This window comes from Brassica napus, chromosome C9 (assembly GCF_020379485.1).
Source record: "Brassica napus cultivar Da-Ae chromosome C9, Da-Ae, whole genome shotgun sequence".
NCBI classification, from domain to species: Eukaryota; Viridiplantae; Streptophyta; class Magnoliopsida; order Brassicales; family Brassicaceae; genus Brassica; species Brassica napus.
The window spans coordinates 27,437,715-27,459,795 of NC_063452.1; the positions used below are offsets into that span (position 1 = coordinate 27,437,715).

The 22,081-nt window shown below is 32.5% G+C and overlaps 2 protein-coding genes across 2 annotated transcripts; both read right to left on the reverse strand.

The window, feature by feature from the left end:
• Nucleotides 1-2,670: 2,670 nt before the first annotated feature.
• On the reverse strand, nucleotides 2,671-3,303 carry LOC106363026. Its single transcript, XM_013802837.1, has one exon. It carries the CDS (start codon nucleotides 3,301-3,303, stop codon nucleotides 2,671-2,673), a length of 633 nt encoding a protein of 210 aa, XP_013658291.1.
• A 7,432-nt stretch (nucleotides 3,304-10,735) lies between these two features.
• On the reverse strand, nucleotides 10,736-17,198 carry LOC106366907 (probable plastid-lipid-associated protein 1, chloroplastic). The gene is made up of 3 exons (XM_013806588.3): nucleotides 16,707-17,198; nucleotides 11,365-11,560; nucleotides 10,736-11,223 (listed from the first exon to the last, which is right to left on the reverse strand). The coding sequence occupies exons 1-3, from the start codon at nucleotides 17,150-17,152 to the stop codon at nucleotides 10,909-10,911; spliced, it is 957 nt and encodes a 318-aa protein (XP_013662042.1). The 5' UTR covers nucleotides 17,153-17,198; the 3' UTR covers nucleotides 10,736-10,908.
• Nucleotides 17,199-22,081: the final 4,883 nt, after the last annotated feature.

The following is a 22,081-nucleotide window of genomic DNA, read 5'->3' on the forward strand; positions in this document are numbered from 1 at the left end:
AATGTATGTAAAAGATATCATATTTAATTGTATTTTATAAATAAAACATGTATTTATATTTTCTAGTATATCTTGTGTTTTATTATTGTATATATTAAATATTATTATTATTTTGTTTATGGATCAACTACAATCGATTCAATAAACTGTGAATCTAAGAAGTAATTCGGTTTAAAGTATCAATTGAATTTAAAATATTAGATGAAATTAGTTTGTTCAGTTTTTACAAAGTTTAAAATATAATAATTAAGTAATAATTTGAGATTCATTACCTTAGAAATTTTAACTTAACTATATGTCACGGTGGCAAGTTTCAATTTTTTCAAAAAAATAATTTTTATAAAAAATCTTTATTTTCCACTATTTATAATCTGTTTTGCATTATTAAATTTTTAATTCTATAGTCCAATAAAACCGAAATATAAATGATGTGGATCACACAAAGAGATATATGCAATATTTATATTAGGCCTGGGCATAAAATCCGGAACCCGATATCCGAACCGAACTCGAACCGAAAAACCTGATCCGTTATCCGAACCGAAATGTAAAAATATTCGAACGGGTCTTGTAGGATGTACAAAAAATATCCGAACCCGAGTGTTATTAACCGAACCCGAACGGGTAACCTGAAAAATCCGAAATTAATAGTCAATATATATTTTTTGAAATATATATAAGTATTTCAATTATTAAATTCAATATTTGTGGTAATATGATATATAGTAATAAATATTAAAATTTTAATATATGCTTTAAGTACACAAATAGTTATAAAAAGTCTGCTCTCTCTAAAGAAATATGTATTGTTTACAAATGATGTTTATTTTCATCGTTGATTTAACATTTTATTGTTATTTTATCAATTTTATGTGTGAGAGATTAATTTTTATTTAATTTAGATATTTTTTTATGTTTTGCTTCATAACCCGAATATAACCCGAATCCGTACGATATATGATTACTTTATGGGTTTTTGGAGGCAATACAATTTTGAACCGAACCCGAAGTGTTATTATCCGAACCTGATCCGTACTAATAAAATTTTAGTATGGGACCTAGGAACGTAAACCCAAAAACCCGATCCGAACGCCAACGGGTACCCGAACGTCCATGCCTAATTTATATGGAATGTTTATGGTAGTTAGTTAGATAGTGTCCATAAATATTTTTAAAATAATTAATGTTGTTATGAAAGTAATGGAAAAGTCTATCTTTATTCATAACATAGAGGTTCATTATATAGGAGATTACACCGTCATAGATAAATGGAAAGAGTACAAATCATAATCCAACTAAGAAAAAGGAAAACACAAAGACATAAGAAAAAGGAAAAGCTGGCCAACTCTCTCTTCCTTGGGCCGCTGATGGTATAATCTATTGGTTATGAGCCATCCACAATCTGGTTCATAACACTCCCCCTTGGATGTCATAACCATTTAGAGCTTGTAATGTGCTTTAATGTTGCCTCATTAAAACCTTACCAGGAAAACTCAATTGGAACATTCCATCTAAATTATTTAATATAAATTAAAGCAACATAGTGAAGGAAAAAGAGTACAACACACATTACTCCCCCTGATTTGGAAATTACTGAAGGTCCCTTGGACCTCTCCAATTTTCTGCAATCCGTGGGTGATGAAGATCTTGGGCATAATATGTTTCATCCTCGAACATGATAGTTGGTTCTTCTTTACCATCGGCCATGCCACAATCTGATCGAACATATTGAGTCATCGACCTCAAATACACACACACGAAATCTTGGATGATGTTGCTATGATATGCGTGTACCACCATGTATAAAACATAACCTGTCTGAAAAACAAATCAACAAAACCAAATAACCCATCTTTGGGCTGGTTAGTATAAAATAAATCAAAATCAAAGGCTTCTTCATCGTCCTTCTTATGGACCAAACATATCAGTATCTAAAACAAGACTTTTGCATCGTCCATCTCAGGACTAAATGGACTTCTTTATCGTCCACCTTTGGACTGAATGGATCAGTATCCAAAACAAGTGATCTCACACCCATGTACTAGATAATGGGTGAGACTAGTCCATATTAAATCTCTTGAATACCCTTTTCTGTATATACTATTTGATGCACAACGATTTCATTGTTAATGTACTCAAGCTGTAATCCCAAACAAAACATTGTTTTCCAAGATCTTTCATCTCAAACTCTTTCTTGAGATATTCAACTGTTTGGAAATTGTATCCAGAGGTTACTAGGATATTCAGATCATATACTTTGATGATTATCAATATTGTTCTCGAGAACTTGTTGTTCTTTCAGCTCAATACCCTCTAGTACTTTCATTATCCAGTGGACCATATAAATATGCAGTCACTACATCAATTTGCTGCAAGTCTAATTTTCTCTCTTATATAGCCAGACTTATGAAAAATTTAAAAGTAGTTGCATCCACCACATGGGAGTATGTCTCTTCATAATCTATTACTGGTCTTTGTGAGAATCCTTGTGCAACATCAGCTTTATTTCTCACGATTTCTATTCCTCACAAGACCCATTTATATTCACTGGTTTTAATATCATATGGCGTCTTAATCATATGGCCAAATATGCCTTTCTTCTTTAAACCCCCATGGCTTTTTCATGTCTGCCTCCCGCTTGCTTTCGTAAGGAATAGATCATGTTTCTAATCATCTTATCCAAATGACTAAGAAGGCGAGCAGGGGATTGATGGCTTTCTCCCACCCGGCGAGTGTTCCTCTCATGCCAAATAGCATGGGCTGTCGCTTGGAAACAGTAGCGGAAGCCGAAGTTTTGGTACTATCTTGTAGACCAGTCACCAGTCTTTGCAATAGGACAGACCATTGGGCCGGTACACCTACACCTGCCAGGCCTCTGATTGTTACAATCCAAACTTCCTTGGAGAAAGAGAAATCAAAAAATAAATGGTCTCTCGTTTCAGTAGCTGCTTTGCACAGCCAACAGGTAGAGAAAGCTTGAGGGTTCCACTTGAGAATTCTATCCCCAGTTGATAGTCTGTTGTGTACAGCTAACCACGTGAGGAAGGAAAACTTTGGAGTAGCTTCTTTAAACCAGATCCCTTTGAACCATGGAACATGAGGTGATTGCGCTCTGATCAGGTTCCACGTTTGGGAAGACTCGAAACCTTGTTGGAATACATCATTCTCCCGTTTCCAAAGAGCCATATCATCCTGCTGGCTGAGGCCTAGAGCTCTGAGCCTCAAAATCTCCTGCTCAATCTGCAGCAGGACATTAGTTATGTGCCTTCTTCTTCGGTAAGATTGGACCGCCCTCTCCACCATAGCGTGTATCGAGACCCCAAGATCTATACAACCCCTTTCACCAGTTAAATTTATCAGCACCCCCAACTGAGACCACTTGTCATACCAGAAGGAAGTCGTTGAACTGTTACAAACTTCCACTCGAGTAAGCGGCATGGCAAGAGGTCTGAGTTTTAACAATTTCTTCCACATCCAAGAGCCTAAAGAACTTGATTCCTTTACACTCCAAAAGGAACCTTTCCTGATGAGATATTTATGTATCCATTGAACCCACATGGATGATCTGGAGGACAGAATACGCCATATCAACTTCATACAGGAAACTCTGTTTACTTCTTCAAGCAATCTCAGCCTTAACCCTCCTTTCTTCGGTTTGCACACATCTGGCCACATAATTTTGGCCTTCTAGGTAGACTTCACCGGGCGAATAGTGGCGAATAAAGATTAACTAAATTGTTGAAACACTAAAAAATCAAATGAAACAAGAAAGAATCAAATATAATCACCCATAGTTTTGATTCCTTTTAGCAGTTTGGATTACTAGCATCATCGCTTTAAAGAATAAGCAAGTTATTGAAATTGATGAGTACGTTTATAGAAGTTTATTGTATACGTGAAAGATAGACAATTTCGGATGGGATATACACGATGGATGTGGATGTCAAAGGAACGAGTCTTGATAACGTGAGATGACTTCGAGTTTAAGTTACTCGATTTGGACATGGTCAAAGAAATGTGTATTTACATTGTTGAAAAAGTAAATTGTATGTAGAATATGGGTCCATCAAAAGGTTGAAGTTATCTTAGATAGACTAGTATAGGGTTCAAATACATTAAAATGGAAAAAGATGAACGATAACTTTTTTTTTTTAAGAATTTTAAATTTATTCAGTTCAAAAACTTTTGTACAACCTAATGCTATTTTGTGTAGAAAATATGCCTATAGAAACTTATAGAAACTTTTAAAAGGAAAAAATGAAAGAATCATCTACTCCCAAACCATATCTCCATGGCTTTTTCATGTCTGCCTCCCGCTCGCTTTCGTAAGGAAGAGATCATGTTTCTAATCATCTTATCCAAATGACTAAGAAGGCGAGCAGTGGATTGATGGCTTTCTCCCACCCGGCGAGTGTTCCTCTCATGCCAAATAGCATGGGCTGTCGCTTGGAAATAGTAGCGGAAGAGGAAGTTTTGGTACTATCTTGTAGAAGTTTGGTACATGTACCTTAGAGTCGGCCGGCCTTATCTCCTTGTCTGGGATGGTTTCCTTAGTAACCTCGGATTTGGATTTTGATTATCATTCTCTGCACATTTGTTTTGTTTCCGAGGATTCTTTTCTTTTGGAACCTATTGGTCTACCACGTTTCATACGTTTTCTAGACTCTGTAGCAACTTGACTGTATCTCTTCTTGGACATCAAATTTGTTGGTGCTTTACAAGCTGGTTTATATATGACTTAGTCATTCTTTTTCGGGTCAGCAAATGTGTTTGGCATTTGATTAGCTAGCTTTGTAAATGTATAATCTTTGGACGTCTATTTCACATTCTTTAGTCCGAGGATCTTGCCAAGACATTGATGGTTGATTCCATTCTATTTCTTTTACCATTTTTTTACCAGCTTTATTATTTTTGTCCTCCTGGTCTTAAAATAATCCGTGTACCTGGCCTCAAATATAATCACCCATAGTTGGCTCAAAGTACTTTATTATTGTGGGGGAATCATATCCAACATATATCTCCATCCTCCTTTTGAGGTCTCATCTTAGTTCTCTGTGGTAGAGCAATTAGTACATAGACATCACATCCAAATGTCTTATGATGGAGTATGTCTGGCTCTTGACCCGTTAATAATTGTGATAGGGGATATCTATGCTCACTAAATGGTCTGATGCGTATTAACTTAGGTGCATGTAAATTTCGTGTGGCCCAAGCTGTGAATGGGAGTTTTGACCTCATAAGTTATGGTCTATCAATCAGCTATTTGCATTTTAAAAGATTTCGTCCAAGCCGTTCTTGGTATGGACATGTATCACAGAATTGTCCACACTTACCCCCATGGACATACCATAATCATTTAAACGCTTGGGACTCACTTGGGACATGTATTCACCAGTATTATCTAGACATATAGTCTTTATTATGAAAAAGGGGTTCGTAGCCGTTTTACTGGTGATGGTCTAATGAGTTTCCCTTGTGTACATGCTACACACATGAGATTCTTTGGGATAACTCTTCTTATCTTTTAATGTGTGCCTTTTGAATATCAATTTTCGCATCATGTTTGGACCAGGATGGCCAATCCGGTCGTGCCATAAAGTGTATATTTTCGCAGGCTTTTAGCCTCTATCATACTGATCTATGCATAGTCTAGGTCAGTAGAGAATGCATGTATAGTCTTTAGGACTTATTATGGCCTTGGGCGATTTTATACATATATCTGAAGGAACTCTTTGTTTCCTTCGCCCATTGTTTCAATATGGAAATCATTCATTCTTATATCTTTAAAACTCAATAGGCTGCTCTTACTCTTAGAGCTAGGTGAATATAAGGCATCACTGATTTCTAGATGCATACCCTTAGGCAATGATATATGAGCCTAGCCATAGTCTTCTTTCAAACTAGCGATACCTGCTTTAGTACTTATATTGGCATTTTTCAGTGTACTCATATAGAAAAATCATTCATTCTTTTAATCTAAGCAGACAATGTAATAGAAATAAATTCAAGGAGATAAGAATCAGAGAAAGCATACAAGCAAAGCAATCACACAAGTTTGATGTCGAAATCCGATTATCAACTTGATTCTTTTAGGCAATAATAAGTCTCATATTCCATAAGATCATCTTGATCATGTTCGAAATTATTTTCACCATCTTTATAGACCAAGTGAGTTTCAGGATTCTTCCCTTTCAGACTCTCTTTGGGAGTCCTTCATATCTTAGCCCAATGGTTCCCCATTCCACATCTATGACACACTGATTTGGTCGAGCTTTGTGGTTTAAAGGATATACCATGGCCACTGCCTTCACCATGGCTCAAATTGGGTTGATACCCACGGCCTCTGCCATAGTGATTCCCATGGCCAAATGTGTTATAGTGGTCATGGCCACGTCCTTTCCACCCTCCACGGCCATGGCCGTGTGGTCTATCATTCTGGATATATTTACTCTTTTTTTCTGCGGCCTTATTGGTATCAGGTAATGGGGTTAATCCAGGGGGTCTCAATTCACTGTTTCTCATCAGTAATCCATTATTTTTTCCAGCTAGCAATAGACTCATCCACAGACTTATAGTCCTGGATTCTGGGATTCCTCCAGTCAAATAGGGCATTTGGTAATAACACCGTTCTTTGGTGATCATATCTCGATTTTTTTAACTCTGTCCAAAGGTCTAGAGGATTCTCTATAGTCAGATACTGATCTTTGAGACTCTTAATAAGATGATGGCTAATAATTAATATTGCCATGTATCAATCTTTGTCATTTGGCATTATCGCCTTTTGTGATTCATTCACTAAGTCCTTTGACTTTAGGATAAATTCAGTATTCAGTGTCCATTTCAAATAATTATCTCCTGAGAGATTTTAGGCAGCAAAATCCAAGTTGATTTTCGACATCTCAAATCATATATCAATGAATTTTAGATCTCATAAAATATTTAACATACAGCCATAAACAAGACATGCTATCAAGTCAATACATTTCTAATAAGAAAAAAGCCACACGGCCAAAGGTGATATAATGCAATAAGGCCACACGGCCAAAGTGATATATGATGCATAATAAGTCACACAGATTTATCAAGTAAGGGTATCGACCAAACAAGCAATTTCTATATGTTTTCATGTCGGCCATATGGTTATAATGCAAATCTAGCATACTGATTCTATATGTACAGGAGTGGAATTATGGAACCTCAATTAAAAACAATCAGATCATGCAAATGTGATAATAATCAAATCATGCGCATAACATAAACATGTTGGTCAGGGTGATATATGATGCAAACTGGCCACACGGCCAAGTAGATATGATGCACTCATTCTTAGCAATCAGATTCTATATGTGCAAGGGTAATATTAAAACATTCAATCAAGGTTTAGCAATTAATCAATCAGTTTCAGGTATGAGATTTAACTAGACTAACAATCAGATTCAATTAGGTTTTATCAAGACTATCAATTAGATCAATAATCAAAAATAATCAAACGGATTCAAGCATTATACAATTTAGGGTTTCGATCCAAAAATAGGGTTTCAATCATGAAAAACAAAAACAATCAGTTTCAAGGTTGATTCTATCAATTTTATTAATCAGTTTCATGGCTGATATTAGCAAGATGGAATCAAGCAATCTGATTTTAGGAATACGCTAATTAGGGTTTAGGGTTTCAATTCGAAATTAGGGTTTATCAATCAATCAGCTTCTAGCAAATAATCTTAAACCTCAGAACATTTGGCTATATCATGAAACTATCAACCTAATATAATATGAAACCTCAAAACATTCAATTCGGATTATGCAATACACGGATTCTATTTTAGGGTTTATCAATTCGAATTAGGGTTTATATTATAACAGATTCTAACATGCAATATTAAACCTCAAATCATTCAATCAGGTTATAAAAACTATCAATCCTAACTCACACGGATTTAAACCTCAAAGAAACATTCAATCAATCAAATAAAACAATTCATGCACACGCAATTTAGGGTTTACAGATTTTAGGGTTTCACTTTGAACTTTAGTTCATTCGATTCTGGGTTCTTAGAGTTTAGGCATACCATAAACCTTTGATGGGTTGAATGGACCACCAAGAGAACGAGCTTACGTGGACTGGTACAAACTGGAACCTTACGCGGACTGGTCCAAACTGTTTCCTTGCAGTCCGCGAGCTGAGATCGGGTACAAGTTGAGATCGAAAGTGATTAAGGTTTATCGATAGAGAGAGAGATCGATGGAGATTCAGATAGAGATCGAAAACTTAGCTTAGGTTGAGCTGATCGGGATCGTTGGTACGCGAGCTGGTACTTGCAGTCAAAGAACTCGTAGATCTGGAACAGTTTGATCACGGACTGGAACAGGCTGATCGTACAATATGGAATAGTTGAAGCGTACTGAAACTTGCAGAGATCAGTCCACAGATCGATCTTGTTGAGATCAGTGGTCAAATACAGATCAGGGTCATGATCAAAGAGAGGTGATCGATAGAGATTAGGGTTTTAGCAATGGAGAGAGATTTAGGGTTTATGGTCGATATTTTAGATTTGGATTTTAGAGATCAATCGTGCTGATAGCGTGTTGTGAAAGTAATGGAAAAGTCTATCTTTATTCATAACATAGAGGTTCCTTATATAGGAGATTACACCGTCATTGATAAATGGAAAGAGTACAAATCATAATACAACTAGGAAAAAGGAAAACATAAAGACATAAGGAAAAGGAAAAGCTGGCCAACGCTCTCTTTCTTGGGCCGCTGATGGTATAATCTCTTGGTTATGAGCCATCCACAATCTGGTTCATAACAGTTATTCATGAATATAAAAATGGCATGGCATTCTAAATTTTAAGAAAACTAATAGGCAGAATCCCTCGTGGAATTCTGCTTGCAACTTTCAATATTTTGATAACCTCTTAAAAAACAATGCAACCTTTCGATATTTTGATAACCTTTTAAAAAATCAATCCAACCTTTAAAATGAAAAGATACAATCTTTTAATATTTTTGTAACCTTTTAAGAATCAGTTGAACTTGAAGAGAAAAGACACAAGCTTTAAGATTAATTATAATACCTATAAAAACACATAACCTTTCAATATTAATTCTTTGAAATTAATTGAGATTGCTTTCATTTTGAAACAGTACTTATATAAAAAGTCACAATTTTTCATTTTAAATACTCACAACTTTTAAAATGAACCCATAACTTTTCAACTTAATTGGAATTCACAATCTTTAGAATTAATTGAAATTGCCAAAGTTTAATTCAGATAAAAAATCTCTAAACAAGTTTTATTTAATGAACTAGATTTCTTATTTAATGAGCATTTAATGAACTAGACTATCCATCTATATTATTGGTTTAGAGATTTCTAAATTGGAAGGATTTGTTCTTGAAAATCATAAAATACAATAAAATTACGTAAAAAATTATACTTCAAATGCTCACAATCAGCACTTTAAACAAATTATAAAAAAATAAGTAAGCTTTGTTTTAATTTTCTTTTTAGCATTAAAAATCCTTGTTATAACATGTATATTTGATGTTACTATAACATATTTAGAAAAAAAAATATTTTAATATTAAAATAATAAAATATTAAATAGACAATTGTATAAACCGACATTTTCATGTTTATGAGAACTACATCTGATTTCATTATCCTAAATCATTCTATGTAATTCTTTTTTAGTTCATTTTTATATTATGCTAAAAAATTCCTAGCATTTTTGATTAATCTACATAATCGTTCTATCTACAACTTGATACCCACACTTTTTAGTATATAAACATATTATTCAAAAAAACATTAGTGAACGTGTGGTCAAATAAAAATATTAGGAAAATAAAATAGTAGTATAAATTTAAGAATGTTTTATGAAGCCAAATTGTTGGAGGCCTCGAATCACACCACTACCTCTGCCCTGAACAACCTTCTTTGTTAATTCAGCTGCGTCAGGGAGTTCTTGGGGCGTGGTTCTTAACGGAATATAAGAACACGTCTCTTAAATTTTAACCAAAAAAACTAAGAACCGGTTTTTAAATCTCTTATTTAAGAGCCGGTTCTTAAATCTCTTATTTAAAAACCGGTTCTTAGCTTTTTTAGTTGAAAGTTAAGACACGGGTTCTTATATTCCGCTAAGAACTTCACCCTAAAAAGTTTCCCTTAATCATGCTCTTACTCAAACTACTAACTAAGGCATGTCCCGATTTGGGTCAAGTCCAGTAAAATATTGGTTTTGGTTCCCAAATTTTTTTTGATATTTTTTACATGAAATTAAGGCTTCAAATTATGGAAATTTTTTTTTATAAGTGTTCTTAAGAAATATTTATGGTCTCCAAATGTTCAGATGCATTGCATATATCCCAAAGAATACAAGTTTAATTCCTTTTTAGAGAAAAAACACAAATAAAGCATAATTGGAAAAACAAAAATAGCAAAAAAACAGAGAAACCCACGACACAAAAAAAAAAAAAAAAAAAAAAATCAAGAATCTGCATTGTGTTGCAGAAGCGACACTATATATAGCCTTTCATTTTCTTAATCTTCCGTTGAATCAGACCAGCATTCTAGATTTTCGGATAAGCCCTGATAGCTTTCTTGCCGAACAACTACATGGTTCAGGACTCGGGAGAAGCTACTAGAGATGAGCAGAGAGACACAAGAAGCAAAGATCAGAAGTTTATGTAAGAAGATACCCTGTTCGGTAACAGACCCGTTTTCTAAGTAATAACAGAATCAGACACCTTTTATAACTTTATAAGCAAAACTTAACAAACATTTAAACCCCGACTATACAAAAACCATCATAACTCTACAACAATAACACGTACAATACTATTAAATATAGACATGGTTTTAAATACAGACATGGTTCAGTATAATTTGCTATACAATGTTCTAAGGGTTTAAGAGAGAGCTGCCTTCTTTGAAAAGCACAAAGATGCTTCCGCCATCGCCTCTCGAGATCCGAAGGTCTTTGTCAAGATAAGTAGTGAGCAGCCACGACTGGGCTCTGTCTGCAGGCAAAGAGAATTTCAGTGGTGGTTGGCTTGAAATGGTTCTAGCCACTGAAGAAGCCGTGTCCTGGACAGATGTGAGTAATCCTCTGATGGGGTTGAGATCGATTTTCTGACCAAGAACCTCCACGGATTCAGGGATTTCAATTGAATCCGTTAGCTGAGGAGTCCCGATAACACCTTGCTCAAACTTGATCTGCAAGCAAACAAAACAAAAACCTCAATTAGGTTATGCAAAACTCGGACATTTGTAGTTATAGGTGATCTTATAAAATTATTTATTGTAATAATTCTAATAATTCATAATGATCAGTATTGAAGATAATCCGATTAGAACCTGGACGCGCTTAGGACTTTGGACTTCGAACTTAGCATTGGTGCTAAACGATGTCGTGGCAAGCGGACCAGCGAACCGTACAGAGTTTTGTACGGTGAAGCTGTCGGAGTCAATGGTCTGTGAGATCTCATCCACTTTGACCAACGGTGAGATTCTACGTGAGAGCAACGGGAACAGACCAACGAACGATGTGTAACTGCAAGGAGAAACATTCAGGATTAAAGTTCTTGACGTGGCATGATGCTTCACTATCTAACTTAAATCACGTGATTAATAATATTAAGTAGGATAAGACCAACCGGGTGAGTTTATTTGTATATATTATCGATAGTTTTTTTATATATTTGATCATTTTATTTGTATATATAAAATATTTTTTGTTGTTATTATATAATTTCTTTCCGATGGATCGGATCAATTTTTATTAAAAATAATGGAACAAAACTATAATTAATACATCATGGGTTGATCGGATTGGACATTAAACAAATTATGACATAAAAACCTTATTTTTTTCATCAAACACATTCTTGAAAAAAGAGAACAGTATTGTTTTTACAGTTAAATTATTTTGACTTGTTTCTTCCATAAGTTTTTGAAAGCTTTCAAATCAACCATCAAATTAATACATGTCATTTTAATGTTTTTAGTCGTATACTTAAGGAAAACTTAAATTTTTGTAATTTAAAATCGTTTTAAAAAATTCAAAATATAACATATAAGAAAAATATAACATATAAGGTGTCATCATTTTTGTATTTTAAAGTCGTTTTAAGAAAAAAATATAACTTATAAGGTTTCCTCATTTTTGTAATTTAAAGTCATTTTAAAAAATTCAAAATATAACATATAAGAAAAAATGTATTTTTTTTTATTATATAGTTGATGTGATTGTTTATTTTTTTTAATAATATAAAATTAAACAAAATGAAGAAGAATGCAAAAATTGTTATCAAATCTTTATTATTCATAATCATTAATTGCCATTGCCATATATATGTAAATCATATTAGGTAATTTCATAGCTTTTATTTAGGGAAAGAATACACATTTCTTATATTTAAGGTTAATATAATGTTCTCTAGTGGACATTAAACAAATTATGACATAAAAACCTTATTTTTTCTCTCTAACACATTCTTGAAAAAGTGAACATTATTGTTTTCACAGTTGAATTATTTTGACTTCTATCTTACATATGGTTTTGAAAACTTTTAAATCAACCATCGAACTGATACATGTCATTTTAATGTTTTTAGTCGTATACTTTAGGAAAACTTATATTTTTGTAATTTAAAGTCGTTTTAAAAAATTCAAAATATAACTTATAAGAAAAAATCTAACATATAAGAAAAATAAAACATATAAGGTGTCCTCATTTTTGTATTTTAAAGTCGTTTTAAAAAAAAATATAACATATAAGGTTTCCTCAATTTTTGATTTAAAGTCATTTTAAAAAAATCAAAATATAATATATAAGAAAAAATCTAATTTTTTTATTATATGGTTAATGTGATTGTTTATTTTTTTAATAATATAAAATTAAACAAAAATGAAGAAGGATGCAAAAATTGTTATCAAATCTTTATTACTCATAATCATTAATTGTTATATATATGTAAATCATATTAGGTAATTCTGTAGCTTTTATTTAAGGAAAGAATACACACTTCTTATATTTTAGTTTAATATAATGTTCTCTAGTGGACATTAAACAAATACGACATAAAAACCTTATTTTTTCTACCGAACACATTCTTGAAAAAAGTGAACAATATTGTTTCCACAGTTAAATTATTTTGACTTTTATCTTCCATATGGTTTTGAAAGCTTTCAAATCAACCATCGAATTGATACATGTCATTTTAATGTTTTTAGTCATATACTTAAGAAAAACTTACATTTTTGTAATTTAAAATCGTTTTAAAAAAATTCAAAATATAATATATAAGAAAATTCTAACATATAAGAAAAATATAACATATAAGGTTTCCTCATTTTTGTATTTTAAAGTCGTTTAAAAAATATATATAACATATAAGGTTTCCTCATTTTTGTAATTTAAAGTCATTTTAAAAAATTCAAAATATAACATATAATAAAAATCTAATTTTTTTTATTATATGGTTAATGTGATTGTTTAATTTTTTTAATAATATAAATTTAAACAAAAATGAAGAAAGATGCAAAAATTGTTATCAAATCTTTATTATTCATAATCATTAATTGCCATATATATGTAAATTATATTAGGTAATTTTGTAGCTTTTATTTAGGGAAAGAATACACACTTCTTATATTTTAGGTTAATATAATGTTTTCTAGTGGACATTAAACAAATTATGACAGAAAAACTTTGTTTTTTCCCTCGAACACATTCTTGAAAAAGTGAACAATATTGTTTCCACAGTTGAATTATTTTGACTTTTATCTTACATATGGTTTTTAAAACTTTCAAATCAACCATCGAACTGATACATGTCATTTTAATGTTTTATTCGTATAACTTACATTTTGTAATTTAAAATCGTTTTAAAAAATTTAAAATATAAAGTATAAGAAAAAATCTAACATATAAGAAAAATAAAACATATAAGGTGTCCTCATTTTTGTATTTTAAAGTCGTTTTAAAAAAATATAACATATAAGGTTTCTTTATTTTGTAATTTAAAGCCATTTTAAAAAATTCAAAATATAATATATAAGAAAAAAACCTAATTTTGTTATTATATGGTTAATGTGATTGTTTATTTTTTTAATAATATAAAATTAAACAAAAATGAAGAAGAATGCAGAAATTGTTATCAAATCTTTATTATTCATAATCATTAATTGTCATATATATGTAAATCATATTAGGTAATTCTGTAGCTTTTATTTAAGGAAAGAATACACACTTCTTATATTTTAGGTTAATATAATGTTCTCTAGTGGACATTAAACAAATTATGACATAAAAACTTTATTTTTTCCATCTAACACATTCTTGAAAAAAGTGAACAACATTGTTTCCACAGTTAAATTATTTTGATATTTATCTTCCATATGGTTTTTAAAGCTTTCAAATCAACATCGAATTGATACATGTCATTTTAATATTTTTAGTCGTATACTTAAAGAAAACTTACATATTGGTAATTTAAAATCGTTTTAAAAAAATTCAAAATATAATTTATTATAAATTTCTAACATATAAGAAAAATATAACTTATAAGGTGTCCTCATTTTTGTATTTTAAAGTCGTTTTAAAAAAATATATAACATATAAGGTTTCCACATTTTTGTAATTTAAAGTCATTTTAAAAAATTCAAAGTATAACATATAAGAAAAAAATCTAATTTTTTTTATTATATGGTTAATGTGATTGTTTAAATTTTTTTAATAATATAAATTTAAACAAAAATGAAGAATGATGCAAAAATTGTTATCAAATATTTATTATTCATAGTCATTAATTGTCATATATAGGTAAATCATATTAGGTAATTTCGTAGCTTTTATTTAGGGAAAAAATACACACTTCTTATATTTTAGGTTAATATAATATTCTCTAGTGGACATTAAACAAATTATGACATAAAAACCTTATTTTTTCCCTCGAACACACTCTTGAAAAAGTGAACAGTATTGTTTTCACAGTTGAATTATTTTGACTTTTATCTTACATATGGTTTTGAAAGCTTTCAAATCAACCATCGAACTGATACATGTCATTTTAATGTTTTTATTCGTATACTTAAGGAAAACTCACATTTTTGTAATTTAAAGTCGTTTTAAAAAATTTAAAATATAACATATAAGAAAAAATCTAACGGTGTTCTCATTTTTGTATTTTAAAGTCGTTTTAAAAAAAATATAACATATAAAGTTTCCTCATTTTTGTAATTTAAACTCATTTAAAAAAATTCAAAATAAAATATATAAGAAAAAATCTATTTTTTTATTATATGGTTAATGTGATTGTTTATTTTTTAATAATACAAAATTAAACAAAAATGAAGAAGGATGCAAAAATTGTTATCAAATCTTTATTATTCATAATCATTAATTGCCATATATATGTAAATCATATTAGGTAATTCTGTAGCTTTTATTTAAGGAAATAATACGCACTTCTTATATTTTAGGTTAATATAATGTTCTCTAGTGGACATTAAACAAATTATGACATAAAAACTTTATTTTTTCCATCGAACACATTCTTGAAAAAAGTGAACAGTATTGTTTCCACAATTAAATTATTTTGACTTTTATCTTCCATATGGTTTTGAAAGCTTTCAAATCAACAATCGAATTGATACATGTCATTTTAATGTTTTTAGTCGTATACTTAAGGAAAACTTACATTTTTATAATTCAAAGTCGTTTTAAAAAAATTCAAAATATAATATGTAAGAAAATTCTAACATATAAGAAAAATATAACATATAAGGTGTCCTCATTTTTGTATTTTAAAGTCGTTTAAGAAAATATATAACATATAAGGTTTCCTCTTTTTGTAATATAAAGTCATTTTAAAAAATTCAAAATATAACATATAAGAAAAAATCTAATTTTTTTATTATATGGTTAATGTGATTGTTTAAGTTTTTTTAATAATATAAATTTTAACAAAAATGAATAAGGATGCAAAAATTGTTATCAAATCTTTATTATTCATAATCATTAATTACCCCATATATGTAAATCATATTAGGTAATTCCGTGGCTTTTATTTAAGGAAAGAATACACATTTCATATATTTTAGGTTAATATAATGTTTTCTAGTGTTATATAATTACGGAATAATGTGACACCAATAGATTAAACTATATTTTATATTAGATGCTCTAGAATTCTTTGAAATATAATTTAGAAGGCACTTAGAGTGCCACCTAAGATTTGAGTTATTTTTTAATTAATACAAAATGAAGGTTCTAATTTTTCAAATGCTTCTCAATTAATATATAGGGGATTAGGCATGCGGATTTGAAACATACCGAAACTGAACCAAATTTTGGTTGTCGGTTCAGATTCTGCTTTAAATTCGGTTCAATTAGGTAAATCGGTTATCAGTAGATTTTTATTTTAAAAAATTAAAACCAAAACTTGATGATTTTAGCCAAATTCCAGACATAAACTAACCAAAAATTTTGTGCTGAATTAACCTACATAACCAAATTAAGCGAGTTTTTGATAAATCTAAATCTAAAATCTTAAAAAAAAAAAAAAAAAAGAATGGCAGAATTTTCACAAAGGAACTACAATACTAAAACCAAATTAGTTTTCGGTTCAATTCGGCACAATTTTAAACGAACCGAACTAACCAGAAACCATTCCACAGCAAAACATATAACTTACGCGAGAATCCATTTGCCACTGAGGAGAAACAGAGCTTCGTTGGGCGCTGGATTAGGGTTCTTGGACTCAAGCTGTGTGATCAGCTCACTGATCTCGGCTCTCGTCTCGCTCGATGCGCTAAGACCTCGATCTGTTCCGTACAAAGAATCCGCTAGCGATCTCTTTAGCCGCTCCGTTTCCTCCACGGATTCAATGGCTTCTTCTGCTTCTTTCTCGGCCACCGACACGTTGGATCCTCTCTCCGACGAATCAGGACCCCACTCGTCATTAACGTCGCTAACTCGGACCTTGAATTCCGGCCGATGGACAGCGGTTCTAGCCTCCGTCCGCCTGTTGATTGGATTTACGGTCACTAGAGTCGGAGATTTTGATTGGAGTTTGGAGTTCGAAGAGGTTGGAACTTGGGTTTTGCATGGAAACTGGGTGAACAAAGGTACCGTCGCCATTTTTTTTTTTGTTTTCTTCGCAGCAAGCAATGAATACAAACACACTAAAACCTTAGGTCTATTTTATAGTCGCACCGAGCGTAGATGTTAAATGACATATATACCCTCCTCTCATTAAAATTGATGGAATTAGACGCGATCACGGTAGGATATTTTCGTATTTTGATTCAGGAGATGCACGAGGAGATGGTAGTGACACGTGGGTGGTAAAGATAACCGTTAGAAAATCGAAGATAATTTCGGCCAATTAGCTGAAATTGCCGACTTTCCATAATTTTGTGGTAACCTTTTAATTGTTTTATTCCAACATTTATTAGGAATATTTGAAATTTATCTCCATATTTATGTTGTGTATGATTTTTTTCGGATTTGAGAAAAACACATATGCAAGTGTATGATGGACCTAGAAGCTTCGAAAAGTACTCTTACTTTTTGGCTGTTTTTCTTTTGCGATCGGAGGTATATTTCGTGAGAGATTCTGAGATTCATTAAGGGGATGTTATTGGAAGTAGAGATGGCAATCATGAACTTGGACCGCAGTCTTTACGCAGTCCTTTCCCGCAAAGGACAGTAGCGGAACGGTATTGGAACGAAGTTTTCAAAGTCCGCAAATTTGCGGGCCTTGCGGGACGTACGGGTTTTTGCCTTTAGCGGGATGGGCCGAAACGGGTCATGCGGGATTACATGGACCCGCATTTTTTTTTCATTTCTTATTTTACCTGAAAAAAAACGAGAGAGAGAGAGAGAGAGAGAGAAGAAAGCGATTCTTGTGACTTTTCTCCATAAAACGTAAGGAGTTCCGGCGACGATGATTCGAGCTCCGGTGATGATGATTCGAGATCTAGCGATGACGACTCCAGCTCCAGCGATGACGATTCGAGCTCTGGTGGTGTTTTGATTTGGTTTTCTCTTTTTATTACACACAACTATGAATTGCTTTATTACTGTGAAATGGTGTTTTTCTTAAATTAAATTTGGTTACAAAATTAAGTTGATTGGTTTTGTTTTCAGTACTGTGAAATGGTGTTTTTCTTAAATTAAATTTGGTTACAATGATATTGTTTAGGAGAAAAGTTAGTTGTATATCATGTCACTTGTATAATTTGACGAAGTGATTCACGATTTTGTTTTAAATCCAAAGAATTACAAAGAGAAATGGTTTGATGAATACATACAACACTTGAGCCAAGTTATTACAAAGACAACAACTCAATCAGATTCAAACTTAATAAAATCTTAGGCTGATAACAAAAAAAGCTTTTAACTCAAGAACGCAAGCACAAACAGAGGTTTATGACATTGATTTTGATAAGGCTTTAGTGAATCTTAACGAACTCTCTTCAACTCTCTTACACTACTCTTCAACTTGAATATTCATGAAGGAAGTTGTTGTTGGTGGTTTGATAAGGAGGCATCCCGCGGGACGGCCCGCGAAGGCCTATATGTTTTGCGGTACGAGTTTAGGCCAGCATTTTGAGGACCGCAGTCCGCGCGGGACAGGCCCGCTGTGACCCGCTCGATGACTAATCCGCCGCGGTTCGGAATGGGACGGGATGGGTAAACCTGTTTGACATCTCTAATTGGAAGGGTGATTCATGAAGAGTTTATGGATTTGAAAAGTTTATAGATTTTGAAGAATTGGAAAGTTTTCATGGATTTTAACAAACAAGTGCATCCATATTTATAGAATCCATACAATTTTCATAGATTGTTTTTTTTTAGCAATTTTCATAGATTGTTATGGATTCGTAATTACATTAATTTTTGTTATTGTTTATGTAAAATAATTATATAAGAATATTCTTCTAGAAAATGTTTCATATAATGTGTGAGTGATGTGTTGAAAATATATTGAACGTTAACAATGAGGTATATAAATATATATAATATATCAATTTCTATGGTATTAAATCTTTGAAAGACATGTTATATGTATATGAAAAATCTGGGTTTTGTTATTTTATAATTTTTTTGGCATTAACTTTTAGAAAGAAATATTACATATATATGAAAATATGGATTTTTGTGATCGGAGGTATATTTCGTGATAGATTCTGAGATTCATTAAATTGCAAACATCAATTTGGATCTCTGTAAACAACTATAGGGAATTTGCGCTCCATAACTATAGAAACAATTTTAATTAGCGATATGGAAATCTACTGTTACAAATTCGATGATTCCCCTAAGTCTATGCTATGTCTATATCTTATAGGAGATATGAAAGAAGAACATTCTATACCGTATAATGTATTTACTAAATTGTTTTTTTTTTGCTAAATTGTAAATGTCATTACTAGTAATGAAGGTTCGGTTACAAAAATTGAATCTGAAACCACAGTCTGTTGAGACATCCATTTGATTCTAGGGAGCCGCAAAAAGTTAAAAAAAAACCCTAAGAATCTAGATTATTAAGTCCAAGCTTCTATGATAGAAAGTTTGAAGTTAATATAACATAATAGAACAAGATACAACAGTATGAGACTTCCTGTCTGAAGGGCTTCTTGCTATAACTGGAGCAATCCTGAAGAAGCAAGAGAAAAGCTTGAAGGAAAATCCAGTCGAGCACTCACCGAAGTGGCTCCAATCGGCTTCAACGGAGGTGTCTTGTTCCCACCCTGGAACACTAGTGGAGGAGGACGTCAACCAAACAAATCCAAGCTTTCTCAACAGTAGATAAAAGTACCAACCCAAATCGATGCTGCTGACAATGGAGACTTGGGCTATTGGTCAAGCGTAGGCGGTACAAATTGGTTCCCCAACCCGACACATGAAATGCGGCAAAGACTCAGAGAGCACACTAAACCAACTGTCGGAGCTACAAAACAAGGGAAATGGAGCCCGGGAGGAGTCATAACTCCTCGAAAACAAGCGACTCAAATCGGCAAGGGAGAGCTCCACCTTAATGTGGGAGATGCCTTTACAACAGGATGTCCTCAAAACCCAAGTAAAACGGCGTCAGGAGCAAGAAGGAGAAGTCAATCGATTACCAACGAGCGCCACGGTTGTATTTTTTGAACTAAGAAAAGAGGTTCTCGGTGGAGCTCCTCACATCCATCTTTCACTCGATAAAGAGAGGAGAAGCTCTACAACAACCTTGGAACTACACAGAAGAGGAGACCTTTTGGAGTGAGACGATTAGGCAGAAGCGGTGACAGCAGCGACGTGTCGTGCATTCCGGCGAGACTCAGATCTCGGATCTGACCCAGATCCAATCGCAATCGGTAACTAAAGGTAGATCCAGGCCTCACGAAGCTTACCTCGACTAATCAGACCTCGTTCATGCTCCAGAGAGACCAAAGATGCCTTTGGTTTCATTTTGTTTCGACGGAGAAACCCATCGAACCCAGACACACAAACAAGGAGAGACAAGAGGAGGAGGCGAAGGGTTAAGGCGGCGCGCTTAAAACGGACACGAGACCCGCTGTGACCGGAGAGGAGACTCTAGCGGCCACCGCGAGAAGGAGCTTGCTGTTGATGTTGATGGAATTAGGGTTTGACGGCGGGATAAATTTCGAGTTAATAACATTAGATGTGGTGTGTGAGATTTTGATATGTTAAGTTTTTGAGTGAGTTTTCTTAGATAATAAAAAAATTATTCTTATAATCTTTGAGTCTTATACAAATCTTAAAACAAGAAATATGAGATTTAATTTTTCTTGCATTTAAAATAGAAAAACATAGCAAAGTTTGAAACTTTTATTGTACAAAAAAGATATTCGGACATAATTTCATGTTTTAAAATTTAGTACGAGAGATTAAAAAAAGATTTGGTGGTCTAACTTTTTTATTTTAAACTGTGGTTAACAAAGTTAAATAAAATAGAATGAGGGAAGACCAGAAGATATATTTTGTAATTATGATGGTCAACTTGTGTTATTGGGGGAGTAAATGCAAAGTTGATTTTAATTTTGTAACATACACTTAAATGTACATCTTTATAATTATGATGAGTGTTACGAAAGTCTAAAGGAGGAGCCGTAATGTTTGAAATATAAAAAGATGTGGGGTCCGCTGCACTATTTACACAGTAGATTTTTTCTCTATATAAACGATCGATTTCGATCGTTTAGAAGAACACACCAAAAACTCTTATCTTCTCCTTAATAAGAAACACTATCTCTCTATATCAGTGTTATTATTTCTACGGGTATAATATTTTGCCCTTATTCAAATTCCCGCGATATAATAAAATTTCAGTTCTTTTTATAACACGTTATCAGCACGATCACTCTGCGATTCGGTAAAATTTATTTGTATCATTTATACCCCGTTATAATGGTCGGTATACCGCCTCTACTATTATTTATATCATGTTATAATGGCCGGAATACCGCCTATATTATTTACTAGCAATTTAATTTATTTATTGGTCGGCCGAGCCGCCTTATATTCTGTTTATTATTTATTGGTCGGCTGAGCCGCCTTATATTCTGTTTATTATTTATTGGTCGGCCGAGCCGCCTTATATTCTGTTTATTATTTATTGGTCGCCTGAGCCGCCTTATATTCTGTTTATTATTAATTGGTCGGCCGAGCCGCCGTATAATTTATTTATTACTCTGCATTGATCGGCTGAGCCGTCGCATGATTTGTTGTCATAACATAAATATTTCATTGCCATAATTTTTACTTTTATGAAATTTTATAGATTTGATTGACTGTTTAATACGATATTTTCAGACTGATTTTTAGTGCACTCGATTTAACCCCAACGGTCACAAAGAAATTTTTTCAAAATTTCTCCTTTCTCCAACGGTCATGAACAGTAATTTTCATCTATAAATACAACTCATTTTCACTCCATTTTCTCATCCAAAACATTTCATCTTCTCTCAAAAATATTCAAATCGCTCTCCTCCGATTTTTCATTTCAAGAAAGATGATTCGCGCACTTTTGTTTTTATGTGCCATTTTTATTTGTGTTTC

Coding starts and splice junctions, on each gene's coding strand:
- LOC106363026 (XM_013802837.1), bottom strand. CDS start 3,303: ATGGTGGAGAGGGCGGTCCAATCTTACCGAAGAAGAAGGCACATAACT.
- LOC106366907 (XM_013806588.3), bottom strand. CDS start 17,152: ATGGCGACGGTACCTTTGTTCACCCAGTTTCCATGCAAAACCCAAGTT. Junction 11,561..16,706: donor AGTGGCAAATGGATTCTCGC/GTAAGTTATATG, acceptor TTCTCCTTGCAG/TTACACATCGTTCGTTGGTC. Junction 11,224..11,364: donor AAAGTCCTAAGCGCGTCCAG/GTTCTAATCGGA, acceptor GTTTGCTTGCAG/ATCAAGTTTGAGCAAGGTGT.